At 36.7% G+C, this 21,030-nt stretch overlaps 1 protein-coding gene and 1 long non-coding RNA gene across 8 annotated transcripts in view; one reads left to right on the plus strand and one right to left on the minus strand.

Annotated features, from left to right (window-relative positions):
• Positions 1 to 8,317, plus strand: part of LOC145513608 (uncharacterized) — a 95,524-nt gene extending 87,207 nt beyond the window's left edge. Inside the window, exon 9 of the long non-coding RNA XR_014059571.1 lies at positions 7,845 to 8,317. This is a non-coding gene — a long non-coding RNA (uncharacterized LOC145513608). The remainder of the gene's footprint in view (positions 1 to 7,844) is intronic.
• DPY19L3 (dpy-19 like C-mannosyltransferase 3) overlaps positions 1 to 21,030 on the minus strand; it is a 71,496-nt gene that overhangs the window by 7,741 nt on the left and 42,725 nt on the right. For 6 of the 7 annotated variants that reach the window (XR_014059565.1, XM_081510463.1, XM_081510460.1 and 3 more), the window contains 9 exons: positions 20,062 to 20,193; positions 18,588 to 18,689; positions 16,452 to 16,525; positions 16,131 to 16,289; positions 13,193 to 13,315; positions 12,697 to 12,808; positions 11,838 to 11,894; positions 7,351 to 7,433; positions 340 to 472 (listed from right to left, as the gene is read on the minus strand). Coding sequence is in view for 6 of the 7 variants with exons in the window: in XM_081510463.1 (XP_081366589.1) it covers positions 340 to 472; positions 7,351 to 7,433; positions 11,838 to 11,894; positions 12,697 to 12,808; positions 13,193 to 13,315; positions 16,131 to 16,289; positions 16,452 to 16,525; positions 18,588 to 18,689; positions 20,062 to 20,193 (975 nt within the window). In the remaining variant the exon portion in view is untranslated. The remainder of the gene's footprint in view (positions 1 to 339; positions 473 to 7,350; positions 7,434 to 11,837; positions 11,895 to 12,696; positions 12,809 to 13,192; positions 13,316 to 16,130; positions 16,290 to 16,451; positions 16,526 to 18,587; positions 18,690 to 20,061; positions 20,194 to 21,030) is intronic. The other variant, XM_081510462.1, reaches the window with a different exon arrangement.

Consider the following 21,030-nt stretch of genomic DNA (forward strand, 5'->3'; position numbering starts at 1 on the left):
AATGGCCCATAAACACTGTGACCAGCACATCTCTCCCCCTTTCCCTCCTCGCTCCAGTTCCAGGCTCTGAGCGCTCCGTCCTCAAACCCTCTGTCCTGAACATCTCAAGGTAAACTTCTCCTCGGTTCCTCTTCTAGCCCAAGAGGAACATAAGGCCTAAACGGCCCGCCTTTAATGCATGGGGCAGGTCAAGGTCTAGACTCCGGAGATGTGAGTCCTGCCAGGCACTTCAGTTGTGCCTTCCCCTCAGGACCCACAAGACAAGCAGCTGGAGCCCCGGCTTTACCAAACACAAGCCAGCCCATGGCTACCCAGCGAGGTGCCGGGTGAGGCCCTCACCGCTTTGGTCCGCTCTCTGAGGCTGTTGTCTTCATAGTGCGGGTGGTTGGTTAAGGTCCGTCCCGTGCACAGCTTGACGCCCGCCAGCAGCTGCATGCTTCCAGCAAACACAGCCTTCCCTGGAGTGTTAGCGCTAAAAGATTTTAAGAGTCTGAATTAACCTCACTGGGAAGACTTCCACGAAGACAATGCCACACACGCAGCATGACCCGGCTGTGTTAAGAAAGGCTATGTATGAGTTGGGAAAAACAAGAGGCTGCTGTGATTCTGATCTGCACTCAAGCTATTCTATGAAATTGTTCCTATCTGATTTTGACAGTCACTGGGAGGTTTCTGATTTACTGTTTTGATGGGTTTACTCTTACAATGAATTGTCTTAGGATGTGGGTACCTCCTGAGTCTTCTAGGCTCAATCCCACAACCCTCTCCTGCTCCTGTTCCAAAGGGACAGCTTCTAACAAGAGGCCTTAGAAGGCTGCCAGTGCCTTTTGTATTAAACTTAACTAAATGGGCTGCCTAGAGTAAAACAAATTATAACGCTAGAAACTGCAGCTGGCCATGTGTCGATTCCAAGGGTTTTTGGTTAAAACAAGAAAAAAGGATCACAGATAATACTATAAATTACTTTTCAGAAAAAAATAATTGGTAAAAACAAAAGAACACGGAAAGAAGATTCTGAACTAGCAGATATCTTACTACTTGGTATGAAGCTATACAACATTTTTGATGTGGGGCAGAAGTATTTTATGTATTCCTCTCCTTTAGTCCTGATTATGAAAGACTGCATGAATCTTAAGGAGTACAGGACATTCTGATACTAAATTACAGTCTCACTTTCCAGTTACCACCAAGCTGTGATTCTCCGCCTCCCCATAGGGTGTGAGGGACAACTGACGGAGGGCCAAGGGAAGACTTCCTGACTACTGTGATACTGTGAAAGCATTTTGTCCTTTTCCCCCTGGAAAAAAATAATCTTAGTCGTTGATTCAACTCCCTTCCATTTTTTAAAACCTGTGAGCTACCTTCAAATCAATGAGGTGTCATTTTATTGTGAAGAACATAACAGCTGTTCTATGGACTCTCCTTAATGTAGAATTTCCAGTAAAGGTCCACTTGAATAGTGTGAGATACACTCACCCTTCTTGTGTTAAAAACAAGGAGTTGATGGCTGCTAGGGTGAGTTAAAATGGACATAGTCTTTTTGAGAAGGAGTCTAACTGAAATCATTAAAACTCGACATACGTTGCAGAAAAAGCCAGAGCGTACCGTTCTCAATGTTTTGGACATCAGGGCATGAAACTTGCTCTAATGTTCATTCTAAGAGAAGCCTCATCATATTCATATATTCCATGAGGATGTTCTACTTAGTACATTTTTATGCTAAGACTACAGCACTACTACAACAAAGGCCTCAGGATGTCTACAAGCAAGGCATTCTACAGCTTAAGCTGAAACACTGACAAATAATATTCTTTACAAAAATGCAATCTTTTCTAACAATGACACTCTCATTCACTTTAATTCCAATAACCTTTCTTAAGGTGATAGAATTACAGTGAGCACACAGGGAATGACACAGGCTGTACCCTCCCTTATTCCTGTCGGACGCCAGAATGGATTACAAGAGAAAAACTTTTACATGAACCTGGCTGTGCTTCACAGGATATCATCATCCTGACAACCAGATCCAGGAACACAAGCATAAATACATGTCTGCTCTGTTCCCCCGAACCAGCGATTTATAAGAGATTCTTGACATGTGTCCCACATGATCAGGGAAATAGGAGGGTTTAAATGAAAAAGGGTAAAGGTGCACAGAGTTCCTTAGTGAAAGATTTTCTAAAAATTCAGCTTAATTCAATGAATATTTACTAAATGCTCAGCCTGTGCCATATATACTGTGCTGCTCTCATTTATAGTGTATCATAATTGCTAAAGAGAATAGATATGAACAAATAAGATGAAAGAAGATGTCATCATTTTTCCAAATCTGTCTTCTTTCCTTCTGTATACTCTTAACTGGCACAAACCATCCTACTGCAAGAAATTATACAACTAATGCCACAAAGAAGCCGTCTTTGGGTCCTCTGAACCAAAGAGATTTAGAACGCAGGGAGAAGATGCGTCTGGTCTCCGTGTTCGGCAAAGCACGAGGTCGAGGTGAGGACTAACAGAGACAGAACCATCCTGGTCTGTATAGTCTTACTGAAATGCAGCAGCTGAGCTGACAGTATCCACTCAAATCTTTAGGCTGTCTGAGTATGATCATTTTGAATATGCAACAGGATTCAACATCAGGGAGATGCACAGAGCTGTTTTGTAATGTTGGCCAAGATAGCTGACTGGCCTGTTATCTATTCATAGCTAACAAACAAGGCTTATTTCCCCTTCCTGGGCTATAATTGTAATACTTTGATGAGTTGTACAGTTCACAAAGGTTTAAAACGTCAAAAATTCTAAACTGCTTGCTGGAGAGTTACAAGGTTCTACTTGCTTCAGCCAAAAGTTATTACTGAGAGCCTACTACGTGCTTGGCTGGTATGATACCCTGTCTTCAAGAAGCTTACTGGTTGACAGACTCAGCTCCCACCACAGGCAAACACTTCAAAACAAACCCGTAACTAGTCCACCACATATTGACGACTGCCTTTTGTGGGCCTGCAGCTGTGCTGGAAATGGAACACCTCAGACACGGCACGATCGTGGTAAACACGCCTCTCCCCTCTGTAGGCTGAGAGCACCTGCTGCCCCTGCCGCCCCAGGGGCTACAGTCCCCAAGGCAGTAGCAGCCATCACCAGGAGAGCAGGTCATGTCACAAGACCGCTTACAGGAGGTGAGGAAAAATGGAATGAAGCTCATTCACTTGTGACGAGATTTTAATGTTTGGCCTCATTAGTAAAAGAGTCAAAGTTTAAAAAGAAATGTAATCCATCTCAACTGCAGGTGCTGCAATCCTCTGGATTCTTAAGAGTCTTTCACTAAAGGTTCTTGGTTTCATTTTCAGCAAAATACAAGTACCCTAATGCCTATGAAATGGATTTAGATATAATAATTTCTTTGAAAACGACTGACTACCAAGCATACTAAAGATGCTGTTTACTCACGGGGTTGTTTGACTTGGTTTTATGTGCTAGCTCTGTGGTAAATCTGGAACATTTAACTGCTCCCTTAAATATTTAATTTCACCCATAAAGCAAATGCAAAAGTAAAACAAGCGAAGTGAAACAAAATGAAAAAAAAAATCACACGTTTTCTAAGCTTTAAAAACCTAGGTTCACAGTATTTTGTTTTCTGTGGTAAGCTCGGTGGGCAAAGGGAGCAGGGGTTCTTTGTCTTGACTTAAAATATGCAGCATGACAGATGGAACGATGGGTATTCTTCCTTCACGGACACTTCTGCTGACACAGTCTGTGGTCTGTGTCTAAAATAGCTAATGTGCTTTTAACCATTGAATGACACTTCTCTATTATAGAAAAACAAAGCAATTTTTACCAGTGTTTGACCAAATGATGTATAAAATGAAAGAATAATTTGTTTTTATAGCTCTCTGCCAAGCTCCATAGCAGGCTGCCCAACCTGCAAACAATTTATTCTGTAAGAAATGTCACTAAATAGTGACAAGGACTCACAGGTCAAATGGATTTACATTATATAATTTAAATGTCATTCTAGGAAGACCTGATGGCATTTTTGAACAAATAATCTCATTTATTTTTGAAGCTCTAAGCTTCAACAAGTTAATTACTGTTGAACTAATGGGTAAACTGAGCATTATAATATAACGTGTGAACATTTGCTTTATCTACACTTCAAAAATTTATAGAATTATGCAAATACCACAAAATGATTCATTAAATATAAAAGAGGCTTATTGGCATTTAAGGTCTGAACTTAACCTACATCATATTTAAAATATACTGTAATTCTTTCTGCTTTAATTAAATGTGAAGGAAGTCTGGTCCATTTTTTCAGGCCCATTGAGAAAATATTGCATATGCAGGCTTCATCACTGAAAAGAAACTATTTCTAGTGAAAATCTCCTATAGCCAAGTAGGTAAAATGTCACACCTCAAAACAGTCAATCTATCTGAATTGCACAATGTCCAAGAAATGTTTCAGGAGCCAAAAATGAAACACTCTAAGGATGCAAAGGAACAAGGTATGAACTACCAATTGCTGTGACATTTGGCCTTGAAGTAAATGTGCTTTCTAGTCACACATAAAGCCTATAAAAGTTCCACCTGCATTCTGCTGAAAGAGATACCAGAAAGTAAAACAAAAAAGGCAGGTTTTTAATCTTCGTATTCAGGAAAAACATCATTAGCAAAAAGGGGTTAATGTGAACACATACACTTAAATCTACTGGAAAATAGGGCATGCTGCACCTCAGTATAACACGGAAGGCAGGCAACCAGCCCCGTGAACACACAGTCGGGGCTGTGGAAGGCATGGAGAGATGATGTCCTAGTTCTCACAGGGAAGACGTTGGGGGCCTGACTGCAACAAAAGGTCCTCACTGATTAAAGAAGAATTTAATCTTCAAGCATCAAGCCCTAGCATCAAGTACATGAGGCAGACTGGGAGGTGGTGGTAGCTTCTTCTGAACACTTGGCACAGGAGTTGCCCCATGCTGAAACAGAGAGTCATTTGTCTTCCTGAGTTTCTTCAGGTCACTGTTTCTTGTTGTGACTCATTCTAGAGGCCGGGCAGCCATCCTGCAAGGGAAGCTGTGCCCTGACCCCAAAAGATGCTGTCACGACCGCCCAGAAAAAGGACAGATGTGAGCATATCACTCTGGCTACCTGAGACCAGAAGCAGACAGGACGGAGGGGAGGCGTCTCTCGGTAACAGTGCTGGGTGGGACCAGAGGCCCAGCTGCTGCCTTCAGACAATTCCAAACAGACTTTCAGATACACTCCATGAATCCTTAGCCCACAGCCTTTCCTCCAGCACAGCTCAGACCTACTGACGTCACGAACACTGTGTGATTAGTCAAGGTAGTAGAGTCAAAGTAGAAGGTCATATTTTATGTTTAAAAACAGAAGAAATCGGGGCAGGTCAAATGAATAGTAAAGTGCGTTTGCTTGTGTTTGGAAATGAAGCCTAGACCAGAGCTGATTTAAATGTTGATTTAAACAAATGCATTTTGTGTCTAAACAGACCCTATTTTGACATACATTCATCATCACTTAAGCTTATTTCACAAACATGCCTAGCAGCTATTTTTGCAAAAACAATAATTTAGATTTGAAGACTTTGAAGGGAAAACAGGCAAGATTAGATCACAATGGAACCATTTTTGGGGGAACAATACAAATCTTTCAGTTGCTGAGATGTGTAAAAAGTGAGAAAAATAAGTCTACATATAGGGAGAAGAAATGTTAGTAGAAGGAGAATGTAAGAACAAAGCCCACTTTCCCAAGTGCAGACTAAAAGATTCTTCTTTACACATGGAATAAACGCTCATCCATAATTTTTCAGAACCAGAAATGTTATTTTAAATAACCTCTGTGAGCAAAAGCATGAAAATAAAGGCATTACAATAAGTATATCCAGTCTGACACAGCCAAAGATGACTCTGCTGGAATAAAATCTTAATGACACTGCAATTAATTCCTAAAAGACTGGGAAGTGGAGGTGGGATGTTTATAATGCCAATCCAAGTAGATCCAGAAGATGTGCCACCTTCGGGACTGTACCAGAGCGGGCACCCTACACCACTCCTACCAATGGTGCAGTTTGAAAAACAGAAAACATCAGCCTCACCTTTAGATGTGCATGTCATAAATTTCCAGTTGACTATAGCTAATGCAAAAGTAGTTAGCTTTTCTTTATATGAATAAGCCTTTTTTCTCTTACACAATAAATACTGAAGGAATTATTTACCCTGTAACTGTCTGCCATGATTTAAAGTTAAGTAAATAAATAAAGATAAAGCACTGCTTCATACTCTCAGCACTGGAAATATACGAAAAATTATACTCATTGCATCTAGTCAAATCCAGTCCAACGTTGGGACCAAAGCCACATATATATTTTAGATACAAATCTCTATAAAATCCATGTATTGTACTCAAGAGGCCCAAGCTATCAAACATTTACCATCGCTTAATACACAAGCAGTGCTAAACTGTACTGGTTAGTAAACATCAGTCACGAGCAAGTGCCAGTATGGCTACTAAAACTCTAAGTGATGGAGACAATACAGCCGATGCTTTCAGAATATGTCACATAAGATTTGCAACACCTATTTATGTGTAAATAATTACACGGCTGCTTTTTGGTTATAAAATAGGGAAATACAACATTACAGGGCACAGAAATGCTGCTTGGAGTAAAAGAGTTAATTTTTGCTGGTGGGAGGCGGGTTTCATTAACAAAACTCTGAGAAACATGAATCTCATTCTGATGCTGAATGCTGAGGTGAAGCAACGTGCAGGCAAAAATAAAAACCAATATAACATGAAAGCATTATGATGTTCAAGGAAGGAAAAGCTCTAGCTTTTGTATTTTAAATTTTCTCTAGGCCTAATCTTGGGCAAGATGATCAGTTAAAATGAAGTCTGCACTGAGCTAGTATGACTCTAATTAACTGTAGTTTACCGTATAATTTTTAAATGATTAACAAGGAAAGAATACTTTATGTGTCAGTATTAATAGAAAATTTGAATGGTATTAAAGTGAAAGAAATGCTAAAGGTAAAACTGGCAAAGAACATAAAACTTTATTTCCCCTGCTGTCACTGATTTGAAACACATCCTCCAATTCTGTTTCCCTCTCCATACTGTTACTTTCCCTTCTTCACGGGACTGTGGTTAGACAGAACATTTCTTGAATGGAAAGAAATTATTTTCAAGTATAGAATTTTAAAGAAAAAACTTGAGAATGAATGTATCTTCATAATTAAATTCAGAAAAAAAAACCCAAAAGACCAAAAACCAAATGAGACCTACAGTGACTCTTAAAAAGGCACTTTAATTTTTAAAGGTTAAAAAAAAAAATCCTCTTACTTAATCCAGTTCATCAGCTCCACTGTATCTGGATCATAGAATTCTCTCAACTCGGAGAGTTCATCCATCATTCCTGGCCAGAACTGAAATTAAAAACAAAACTAAACAAAAACAAAATCCACCCCCAGACCCACAACTATCACTAAAATTAAAGTGAAAAAGGAGAAACTGCATATAACTTGTGAAATAAGTAAACCCGGTAACTGGAATAGCAGAACTCCTTCACCTCTGAAGTCAACCCTTCTAAGTGTAAAGTGAGATAAAGTCTGAGAGAAGTTCCCCAAATCATTTTGAGCTGTAGCTAATTAGAAGTACTGGTGTTGCCAACTTTAAAAACTGAGCTTTTATTTCACACTAACAAAAATGCTGTTGTATGTGTGTTAATATCTAGTAAAACATTACTTTGGATATGACAGGGTGGCAACCATGAGAGAGTTCACAGGATATGAGACAAATGTGACTGACTAACTTCATATATTGATCTTTAAATGCAGGATGCGCCCTCCGGAATACAGGATCTCATCTATCCTCACAACTCCTCAGGGAAAAAGATGACGCAGAAGGCACCATTACCATGAATATCTCCTCTTCATTTTTCTCGTTTAGAGACCTCAGCTCAGAGAGATAGATAACCTGACTTGCTCAGATCAGACTGGCAGAGTCACAACTGGAAACTTTTCATTGTGTGCTATGGTGAGTATATTGTTTGTACTAGAAATCTGGACAAATGGTTTGATGAATATTAAATAATTACAGGTACGAAGGGAGAGAAGAATATTTGAAAGGAGGGTGGTCCAGGAAAACCTGGTACATCTGAGTATTATCTTTATGCCACTGGTGCCTCCTACTCAACTTGAGTTACTTAAACTATGAAAATACAATGCAAAAATACACGCTGAATCCACTGCTTTTGTATTATAACTTGTCTGTTTAATTCAACAACTAATTAAATATTCATTGTTTTATCGAATCTCAGTTGCCTAAAAAGACTTGATCGTCGAAACACATGCTAGGGTGAACTACAGAACTCATGACCTATATTGAAACAGAAGCCCAATAAAAATGTATCTACACTTCGTTAATGTTGTAAATAGAAATTTTCTATTTAAGAACCATTAACTAGAACCAAAGTGGCACCTGACTGGTCTGTGGCTGTTTTTTTAATCCCCATCACTTTCTTATCTTCTTATCATCTCATCTTTGGCCCTTTTTACTGCTCATTCATATCTGGTCTCCTGGGTGGGTAAATCAGGAAAATTGTTGGTGATGGAAAATCAAGTGTCTGCACTACTAATCCTAGGTTTCAGAAGAGATGTAATAAAAATTACTGATCAAATAATAACGTTTGTAAGATTTCAATTACCCATTGTCCCTATTAACTTTGATAATAATAGAATACCAACTTTTAAATGATATTCTGAAAATGTTACAATCTAATTACACAGTCTTATGGTAAACTTCTTAAACAATGTGTGAAAAAATGACGAATTAACTAAATGTTGTTGGCTAAATGATCAGCAGTAGTTTATATGAGACTTCAGGTATCCAAATAAGTGAATTAACATGAAGGCAATGATTTTATTAAACTCTTGACTTTTGAGTGGAGACTAGCACGTACTTTTCCCTTTAAAAGAGGATTATCCTAAGCAGACATATAGCAAAATATGTATTATTAACAAGAAAATTTGAAATCCTCATTACAAGTGCTAATGTAAATAAACTTAAATCAGACTTTGAAATATTAGTTCCTATTTCTTACAGATAAATCTGTTCAATAGCTGGAGAACATTCAGTTTCAGGGTAACTGCTAATATACTTAAAATCTTTATTGTCTTTGTGATTTTGTATTTTACAAGTTCTGAGAAGCTGAACTATGTAAATTAAACTATTTTATATAGTGAAAGCTGGATGCATCAGGATTTCTCCTGAAGTCCAACACTGAGAGAGGCCTGGCCACCTGTCTTTGGAAGGATTCTTCAGAATTACTACTATCTGTCGTGTGTGTGTGTGTGTGTGCACGCGCGCGCGTGCATGCGCACACACACACACACACACACACACAAACACATTCGGCTAAGTCGCTTCAGTCGTGTCCGACTCTGTGCGACCCCATAGACGGCAGCCCACCAGGCTCCGCTGTCCCTGGGATTCTCCAGGCAAGAATACTGGAGTGGGTTGCCATTTCCTTCTCCAGTGCATGAAAGGGAAAAGTGGAAGTGAAGTCGCTCAGTCGTGTCCGACTCTTAGCGACCCCATGGATTGTAGCCTATCAGGCTTCTCTGTCCATGGGATTTTCCAGGCAAGAGTACTGGAGTGGGGCGCCATTGCCTTCTCCGCACAAACACATTCAGTCATGTCCAACTCTTTGTAACCCCCTGGACTGTAGCCCACCAGGCTCCTCTCTCCATAGGATTTTCTGGGCAAGAGTACTGGAGTGGGTTGCCATTTCCTTCTCCAGGGGATCTCCCTGACCCAGGGACTGTACCCACGCCCCTTGCGTCTCCTGCATTAGCAGGCGGATTCTTTACCACTGCGCCACCTGGGAAGCCCACTAACTGTCTTACTCAGGATATATCTACAAAGATTTCCTAAGGAAATGATGGCCTTTTTAGTGCTATCATTGGTTCTTCTCTAGCAATGGTTCTCAAGAGGGGTAGTGTCAGGGGATTCTGCCATACCGGTAAGGGGACGTTTTGCAGTGTCTACAAATGTTTTCATTTTTTGACAGTCACACCTGGAGGTTGGTGCTGTTAGCATGTAGTAGGTAGAAGGGAGGGATGCTGCCAAGTGTCCTAGAATGCACAGGACAGCCCTTAAGTCAAAGAATTATCTGGACGAAGTGCCCACAGTGCTGCACTGAGAAGCCCTGTCCTATGTAGGGTGTTCTCAAGTGTGAGGGTGCAGTAGCACCACCTGGAGGGCTGGTTAAACCCGGATCCCTGGACCCCACTCCCAGAGCTCCTGATGTGGTAGGTCTGGAGTAGGACCCAAACATCTGCAATTCTAACAAGTTCCCAGGTGATGCTGATGCTGCCCGTTTATTTCTCCTATTATGTCCTTCCTCAATTTTGTCCAGAACAAGAGACTTCAGTCCTCAAGTAGCTTTTAAAAAAATCAACAAATTTTCAAATAAATATCTGAGACATCAAGGAACTCAGCCCCCACACAGAACAGTGGGAGAAAAGACTGCTGTGGTGTGTGTCTTTAGTGGCGAGTCAAGATTGAAGGTGAGCTCAATCTTTTCTGTGCTCTATGCCTGAGAATCAATGTGTAAAGATAAAGTTACCTCCTTCGTCATCACACTTTTACTCTGCTTAATCCTTAGTTGTTGCTTTCCAGATGTTTTTAAGAAGTTTCATTTACTTACAGTAGAGCAATAAAATTCCCAGAGGCATGGTGGCAGAAATGATCTATTTCTGTTTGCTAGTATCTGGAAATTGGCACAGTGGTCTGCCCATAATAGCAAATGTTTTGGTAGACAGGAACATGATAGAACATAATTTTTTGAAATATTTACAACAGAACTGTCCAAGACAGTGATTATCAGACACTTTTTCTTAACCTAAAACCTTTGCTTCAAATAAAATCTTACATGAAAATACAAGCAAATAAACCCAGAAGCTGAGCTGCCAAAGCTGATCTTTTCTGTGGGAGAGTCCCCCCACCTCCCGCCACCTCCTTTAGCTACCCTCCTAAATCAGAAGCCATACATAGGAGAGTTTGAAATCTACTGTTCTAACATCAAGTCTGAAGAAAAAAAAACCTAAACTTAAAAAATATATAAGTTTTTTTTTCTTTTAAGAGAGGGTAAGAGCTCAATTGGATAAAACCATCTAAATTCCTTAACCAGGTAACAATTCAAGCCTCTAAATTTCAAAGATGTGAAAACACAGACTCATGGTCTTTTATGGAGGAGTCTCGGAACTGAAACACAGCTAATGCTGTTTCAGAAATCAGTCAACTGAGAATATGAAGAATTTCCTTACTTCCTGCTGAAACTGAAGGATAGATCACAAAGCTAATCTTAGACTGTATTTATATGTGCTCAGTCCTCTTACACAGATGATTTTAAGCATCTAATAAAATGTGTAGGTTAAAGTAAGATGCATTTTAAGATCTTACTCTATCAAAAGCAGGTAATGGGAGGTTGGTGCTATTAGAATGTAGTGGGTAGAAGGTAGGTAATTTTTCTCAAAATAGGTCTGAAAACATCTTTATTTTCAGAGTTTATATCAGCTGAATAGTAAGTCAGAACCAAAATTAATTAGAATAATTAAACTGTAGTATTTTTTGCTGTAATGTTTTTATCTGTCAAATCCCTTTGTGGGAAGTAGATCACTTTTCCTATCGATGTCAACTGCCATAAGAAACTAAGCAGATATGTGTAAGCTCTGCAAATCACTCTACTTGCCAATGACACCAAAGTACACTGAGTCAAAGCAACTATTCTGCTAAATAAAGACAAGAATGAGGACAATCAGTCTTACCTTATAGCACAGATACAGCAGTATTAATATCGGTATTGAATATCGCATTATACATATCTATATAAGAAAGACATTATTTAGATTACAAGTATTTGGGATACTTTCGCTTTATATATTTGCTTTGTAAATACATTATTTAAAAGTATATATATATAATCTAACAGGGCATGAATCTCCGATAGGCGAAAAAAACTGAGTCAATCATTTGTAAGGTATTTGTAGTTTCCACCATATTGCCACCTCATGAATTTATAGGGCAGAACAACTCAGAACTGCACTTAAGGGCCATTAATCATTACCATACTCTTATTAGTAATTATGTACATATTATATATTATAGTAATCCACAATAATAATAGTGATAACTCTAGATAATGGGATTACTGGTAATTTTTAATATTCCTTTTTGTGCTTTTCAGTATTTCCAAATTCTGTATAATGAACATATCTAACTATGAAAAAAAAGATTTAGAAAATAAAACTAAAATTAAGCAAAAAATTATTTTAAAATAATTGCTTATAATGCAGGGAATCGAAAGCTGGTGCTCTGTGACAACCTGGAGGGATGGGATGGAGGGGAAGGTGGGAGGGGGGTTCAGGAGGGAGGGGACACATGTATGCCTGTGGCCAGTCCATGCTGATGTGTAGCCGTGGCCATCACAATACTGTAAAGTGATTATCCTCCACTTAAAATAAATAAATTTAAAAAAATCATAACATATCAATTATTTTAGTTTTAAATTTTAGTATCCATTTTATCAAACTGATACCTAGACAGCTCTTGGGAAAACAACAGAATTTATAATGAAAGAAATGCTGAGAGTCATAAAAATGAAATGGAAAAAGAGATAGCACTGACCCTGTTTGGGTTATAAAGATGGATCAACTTCAGAAGTAACTCCCATATTTCAGGGCTGCATAAGCCAAATGACGCAAATACACACATATGGGATGTCCAGAGGTACTTCATTCTAGAAGAATACAGGCAGGCAAAGGTCAACAGTGCTAACTGTATAGAAACCTGAAACAGCTGTAAAGGCAGCTATATTATTTGTGATCACTATATTATTTGTGATCATAGAACTTACTAAAACTATGCAGAAACCATCTGCCAAGGGGTTAGTTATTAATTCCGTTGCCTTTTGAGAACCATCATATAAGTAAAAATAGAAGAATATTTGGGAATTAGAACTGGTTTTAAATGGTATTTTGTACTGGGAGAAGACAGTAAATAAGGACATTTTTATGGGAACCATAATCATTAAAGAAGATGATTGTCAGTTTCCAAATTACATTGCTAAACTATGTCAGGTAAAGAGTGGTCATAAAAAAATAAATAGATAAGACAAAAATACCTCATTGTACTCAATGCCAAGAATCCAAACAGAATCGTATGTATTAAATTGTAGGCAGTTTCTGGTTTCAGGCCAATTGTGTACTTTCCCATTTTACACATGGATTGCTGATTGGTAGAATCACTGGATAAAATAGCATATACACAAATTAGTACTTAATTCAGCTAAATCTTTGTTAAAGAAGAAGATATACGAAAGCTATGCCTTCATATATTTAGAAATGTTTTATTTCCCTAAAATAAAGTGAATCAGCTCTGATCAATTTTGAATTTGTTTGAGGCCAAAAGTGTCATAATATAAATGTACTAATATTAGAGTACCTAAAATTGAATAAATTTCATTTTAATTTAAGCAAAACCGTAAAGTCCTTCAATCCCTTCAATTATAAAAGACAGCAAAAAAATTTTGGAATCACTGAAACTAGAAGAGATCTTCAGAGATGTTGTAGTAGTTACTCATATTTTTCTAGTTTTTACAAATAAGAAGTGTATCCATAAACTTGGAATTCAGTAGTTTTATGAACCAATGATCACATTCTTAACCTATCACAATATCTCATTACATATGTCTAACATGATTTTTAAAATCAAATATGGCTACATGAAAATGATTGCACCCATAAAATTAACAATAATCCTTTAACATCACCTAACACTCAGTTCATGTTCTAGTGTCTTTATTTGTTACGATAGCTTTTATCGGGTAGTTTCTTTGAATCATGAACCAAAGCTTTCATATTGCATTTTAGTAATGTCTCTTTTAAATTATCTTTCAAGCAACAGAATTTACTGCCCCCTCCCGACTTTTTAAGGGCATTTACTTGTTGAAGAAAATATATCATTTGTCCTATAACTATTCCCACCTTCTGGATTTGGTTGATTGTCTCCTGTGGTGCCATTTAATATATTTCTCTATTCTCATGTTTTTGATAAACTTTTAACTAGATCTAGAGGTTAATTACCAGAGTAAAGTTCATTTATTTTGGCAAGTACACTTCATGAGGGTACAACGTATTCCATACCGCAGCATGTTGGAAAGTATGTACTGTCTGGTTATTCCTACTTGAGTGATGCTGAGATGGATGAGTGGGTTCAGATTTGCACAATTTGTCGTCAAAGAGAAAAGGAAACCACAGGTAATGGCTGCCAGTTTAGGATAAAAAAAATACTTCCATCAAGGCTCCACTTATCCTTCATACAAATCCAGCAGGCTTGGATATGTACAATGCTTCTGTATAACTACCGACCTATTATTTCCTGGGATTCTCTTTTCACAACCCTAGATACATAAGAAAATGAAAATGATACTCTATGATAATTTTCACCACTGGTGACATTCTTTACCTAAACGTTATGTATTACAACCCAAACTCTGGCTTCCATTGACACTAAAAGATTACTCCAGACAAGAACATATACTTTCATCCACCCTTGATACTTGGGAGAATTCTGCAATACCTCTCCCAGTCCCTGCAACTGAGCTGGAAAGCTCAATTAATTCTGTGAATAGAGAACAGGGTACCCCTTTCAGTTATATACTGCACACTAATGTAGATGTGCTGTATAAACGTAATAGTACCATCCTTCCTAGTACCAGAAGGCAGGAATACTTTAAATACTTGGCGTTGATAATATATCCTTCAAATTACTTAGACATTAATTCACATTAGGACACTGTAATTCTTAAGAGACTTTAATTAATGTAGTGCTTCCCTCTAATCAAGTCCTAATGTCCCTACCTGGTAGATGAAGATGCTCTAAAATCTTTATCTATAATCATATACCAAATCAGCTTCCAGGGACGGCTCATAGATTCACACTGAGCGTGGCAGACATTTTCACACAACACTGCGGGCCAACTGAACTTCCTGCTTTGCATGCAGCCTAGAGTCCTGTCGACACTTGATGTGTCTGGAATAATATTAAATTACACTGTCTAGAATAATTTCCATCTATTTTCACAGGGCTAAATTTTTATCTTGGGCACGGTATGAAAAGAACACTTCTGAAAGATACTAAAATAGTTTATAGTCAATGAAATATCTTCATGGTTCAATGTTGCTTCATTCTTAATAATCATAAAACACCTCAGCTGAGCTGGGCTCACTGTAATGACTTTCTCCCAGCCAGCTCTTGGTGGCTGTGAATCAGCTCACCAGCACCTTAATTGGCAAGGTAACCACACAGAAAAAGGGCTTCCTTCTGGGCTTCATTACATTTTCACAAATGACAGTAGCTTCAACTTCTTACACTTAATTTTCTTTCAATTTAACACGGATAGTAAATGCAAAAACCTCCATCAGCTTGATAGGTAGGTATTCCATAAGTTTTTAAAAAGTCTTCATACTCCCTGACTTTTTCTTTTAAGTAGGTTAGCAGGCTGCTAAGTTTGAAAAAACTGTCAATTAATACTTTAAGACTTTTAGTAGACGCTAATAATTATGGTCCCTTCCAACTTCATAAGCCCTTAAACAAGATGCAACAAAACAAACAATGATTTGTAAATCAATAATAATACCTGCTAATGATAGCTAAAATCAACAAAATACGCACCAGGCGCTAAGCACTTTAAGTAATTTTAACTTATTTCTCACAAAGCTTTGATGGGTAAATACCCTTAGTGCTCTCATTCTGCAGAAAGGGGAATGGAAATATGGAAAGGTTATGTGATTGGCGCAAATATCACATCATTCCCAACGGTGCGGGCCAGGATTTCAACCCAGACCTGGGTGCGTGGCATCCACTACTATTTACTGTCTCTTCTCTGTTCCACCCATAACAACTCAGAGGAGAGTCCATGCTAACCCGGGTATGTTCTCCCTTTAAGATGACCGTACTCTGTTCTGTATCTAGTGCTTTGATTTTCAATTTAGCAATTTTTCTGCAACACAGAACAAGGTCATTAAAGCACAAAATTAGATTTCTGAAATATGCCATACCTGAGATTACGGAAGGCCACAGCTAATGCTGCAATCACTGTGATGGACAGAACAAATATATAAGCATAAAAAAGCAGAGTATCTGAAAGTCTTTCAAATGTATTAAAAGGTAGAAGGCCAAATGCTTCTTCACACAGGTATAGGTTTGCATCAAAATCTCTAGGAAATAAAAGGAAAGCAAAGTATTGAATTCAATACAAGATGAGTAAACCTCACATTTTGCCTCAAAACAAGCCTGAAATTAAAATAACTGATAACTTACATTTTAAAGACTGCTGATTTAATATAAAAAACAAACACAGACTTTAAATTTAATCATACCTTGTTGCTCCAAATCCAAATTTTGCCTTTAGAAATTTAAATATGTGTTCATCTGACTTGAGGTTAAGAATTTTCTGTCAGGAAGGGAGAAAATGAAAATTGCTAATTAGTTCCTTATACATGGCTTTCTGATAATTTCCCATTGAATACACTTATTCAGGGTCCCATTTCATAGGATTGTTATGTGTGTATGTGTAAAATTAGTAAATGTTCAAAGCAATTTTTAGAATCAATAAAGCTGAGATTTTCTTTTTTTTTTTTTTTTTAATTTTTTAGTGAAGTATAGTTGATTTACAATGTTGTGTTAGTTTCTGGTATACAGCAAAGTGACTCTGTTATACATACATATATTTTTTTCCATTGTGATTTGCTATAGGATACTGAATATAATTCCCTGTACTATACAGTAGGACCTTGTTGTTTATCTATTTTATATATATCAGTGTGTATCTACTAATCCCAAGCTCCTAATTTATCCTTCCCTGAACTCCTTTCCCCTTTGGTAACCATAAGCTTGTTTTCTATGTCTGTGAGTCTGTTTCGGTTCTGTAAATAAGTTAATTTGTATCATATTTTAGATTCCACATATAAGTAACATGTAATACTTGTCTCTGTCTGATTTACTTCACTTTGTACAATAATCTCTAGATCCATCCATGTTGCTGCAAATGGCATTATTTCATTCAAAAGCTGAACTTTTCAAACTCCCTTTCTTCCTTTTTTTTTTTTTAGCAGAATCACTTTTGCAAACAAAATCTAGGCTTAAGTTCAATATGAAAAATAGATAAAAGATGAGATTCTTTAGTTTCAGGGAAAGTGAGATGGCTGAAGCCCCAGTGAGTACAATTTTTTAAATCAGAAAACCAATAATATCATGATCTGAAACCTCAAACAGGAACATAGTCCACAAATCCTATTTTGCTGATGTAAGACTCATTCACTCAAAGATAATTCAAGACACAGCAGTAACCCTCAAGAGGTAAAGAGACAAATGCCAGTGTTTATCATTAATAAGTATAATTTTAATTCACATTATTTTATTTTTAATTTATGGCTTACAAAAATTCATACAACATAAATGGGTGAAGAAATTATATCAGAAGAAAAATGAAGATAGAAAAGAAAATATGATTAATCCAGAACTGAGGTTGGTACACAAAATATATTCACTAGAGATGAGCCACAAATCTGGACTCAAGCATTCTAGCAGAAAATGCAAAGCAGGAAATAAAAGCATTTATGCTACTCACAGGGTCATAAGATTAAAACAAACCAGTTGCTTAGAAGAGATCCTTATGGTCTTAAAATTGAGACTCAAGAGAAATTTTGCCCATGGGTGTATTAAAAACAGTGAGCAGTCTCAAAGAGTATCTCTTCCTAATTCTTCTCATTAGGTGGCTGGCAGAATGTCAAGTGCAATTCAATAGACGTTATTTTGGGGGGAAGTCAAAAAACAGTGGTCCAGATATGCAGCTCTCTCCTGGTTTAATCCAGACACAGATAACTGAACATCTAGAGTGGTAAAATGAACAGACTGCATAACTTTCAGCCAATCTTTCAGAAATGCGATTGTTTCTCTCAAATATGCTTCTGGTGAGTACTGACCAATATGGAGTTTAAGGACATAGTGACAAGGACCTGGAGTGAAGGTGTTTAATGTAGCTGGCTGAGTGAAGGGTCTCTTTTTCTTCTTTGACAGTCAACAGACAGGGGGAGGGACTGTCATTCTCCTAGAGGAAGGGTCTGTCCTGGGTCCAGCCTTCCCAGAGGGGCGAAATCATCTCCATCAATCAGTGTGGCTCTGATAATAAAGCTAGTTTATTTATGAACTTAACCCAATAAAAATAATGTCATTTTTTTTTTTAGTACCATAGTACAGAAAACTATCCCTAAAAAGTAGATTTTTTAAATTTAGAGAAATGCTTGTTAAATGCTTTTAAAGCTGAGTTTTTAAAAAAGTTTAATAAACTCAAAGGTGGGTTCAAAGTAGAACATATTAAAGAGTGAATAGAAATCAAGGACTAAAATAAAGAAAACAATTCTGTTACTGAAACAAAAGTAAAACTGAGTCTGTTTAAAGTAAAACTAGTAACTCTTCAGTAATGCCAAATTAAAAATATCATTTTATTAACATACCTTAATAATGTTGTTGAGAAAAAGTGTCAAACATAAAACAACAAATAAATGTAACAGTAGTTTCCCAAGTCTATTAAGGAAGTTTCCAGTTTTCAGATTTTTCTAGAAATTAGGAGAGTTAAGTTTTAATTTTTTAATATTCATTTAACTTCATAAACATTTAAAATGAGATTACTTAAAAGATTTAAAACAATGAGTCATGCAACATAAAGAGAAAATATAACCTAATTTTCATGCAGTAACATTGCTTAAAATTTGTTATTTTCTAATAGTAAATGAATCACTTAATAATAAGCTCCATATGATAAGGAATGTATCCGAGTCCTTCCTGTTTTAAAGACTTCAACCAGAGTATGGAGTCGGCTCCTTAGAAGGTACTCAACTCATACTGACTGAAGAAATCTTTTGATGATTTATCCACTAATTCGTATGTCACAGACTATAACACATTAAATAAAATCACCTGCATAAAAAATAAATTGTGCTCTTTCATATATAATAGTTTTATTATAACTCTCAAATAACTTTACGTATTATCAAATATAATAATATCTAAACAGTTCTAAGATGAGTGATAATTCATTTATAATTAAGGTTAAAAGGACAAATGAGATGTACAGTTTCTAACAGTCAGCTAAAAGCTTATTTATTAAAATCTTTGTGAGGATTTGTCCATAGCAACTCTCACTCAAAAGACTAGTAAGGAAAAGGATTTATTCTTCCCCAAATGGAAAACAAAACAGCTTCTTGATCTAAAAGTGATTATGAGAAATGTTTCTCATATGCTTATGAGACAGAGAACAGGCTTTGCAACATTATTAAGGAAAAGACAACTAACTCAAATTTTATGTAAATTTAAGAAATTTTAATTGTATAATAAAGTCAAAAATCAGGTGAATGTCAAACATGTTATTCTATTAAGTGTCCCAAGGTATTTATTTATTTGGAACCTCAAATTCTCAAAACTGTTAATTTTAACTGACTTAAAAATCAATAGTAATAATACTATAATATGTAAGAATGAGGGAGAGTGGTGTCACTACTTCAAATAACAAAGGGTCCACCAACTTTAAAGACTGTGACAAACACTCCCGCAAGCAATAGGTTCTTCTCATTCTTGAGTTCACACTTGAAAAGCTAACATTGTTTTCTCTTTTATTTCAACTTTAAACCAATAGCATTCAAATAAGTATCTCTGGCTAATCCTGAATTTAATTACGATTCCAATCTTTTAGGAAATAATAATGTCAAAACAAAGGGATAATGACATATCAGAGAGCTTGAAAACGAATGCTATACCATGCCCTTCAAAATAATAATAATAATAATAATAATAATAATAATAATAATAATGCCCCTACTGTGATTTAGTGGGAGTTTGGTCATGAATTTTCCTTTGTTTCCTATATGAAGACACGGTCCAAACAACCACACGTTTTTTAAAAAGTTTAAGGACAAAAAAAAAAAGTCCTACCTGCAGTTTTCTTGCAATTAATACCGAAAGGTTAAAACTGATAAGCAATGATCCAAGAATCATGGAATTAAAAAACTGAAGAATGCAGACCAGGAGTAAACCTGTGAGCTGTATACCATACAGCCATGTCACCTGCAACAACCAAAGGTTAGATGATTAAATAGATTTTATCAGGGGACTCCCACATGCTGAGGGGTTGGTCCCTAGCTGAACACATCTCAAGTTATAAATAATGCAGAAAACACACCTAGCTTCAAGTAATACAATCTAAGAAAGGAAAATAAAACATTATACCTTTTAGTTATAGAACACTTTAAACTTTATAACATTAAGAAGGAGATATATGAAGTAGAGGAAGCAAACAACGATATAAATAAATTCTAGAAATAGGCAAATGCTGTTAATAGCTTTCAATTTTCTTATAAATTCCTTTACAGTTATAGTTTATAATATTTTATCATATTCCAACAATCAATAATTTAATGTATACATTATTTCTCAATCTTTTATTTCCCAATCTTCCCTAATGATGTTGAACATCTTTTCATGTGTTATTGAATCTTTATGTATCTTCTCTGGAGAAATATCTACCTAATCTTTTGCCTATATTTAACTGTTGAAAGTACTGTAAGAATTCTTTATATATCCTGGAAATCCCTTTTCAAACATGTGATTTGCAAATTTTGTCTCCCATTTTGTAAGCTGTCTTTTTACTTTCTTGGTGATATACTTTGAAGTGCAAAAGTTTTTAATTTTGTGAAGTCCAATTCATCAATTTTTTCTTCTTTTACATACTGGTGATTTTGTTGCTATTGTTTATAGACACTAAGTTGAGTCCGACTCTTTGTGACCCCATGGACTGCAGCACGTGACTCCTCTGTCCTCCACTATCTCACGAAGTTTCCTAAAATTCATATCCATTAAGTCAGTGATGCTATCTGACATGTCATCCTCTGCCAGCCTTTTCTC

This window comes from Giraffa tippelskirchi, chromosome 7, assembly GCF_054371585.1.
Source record: "Giraffa tippelskirchi isolate mGirTip1 chromosome 7, T2T-mGirTip1v1.2.pri, whole genome shotgun sequence".
Lineage (NCBI taxonomy): Eukaryota > Metazoa > Chordata > Mammalia > Artiodactyla > Giraffidae > Giraffa > Giraffa tippelskirchi.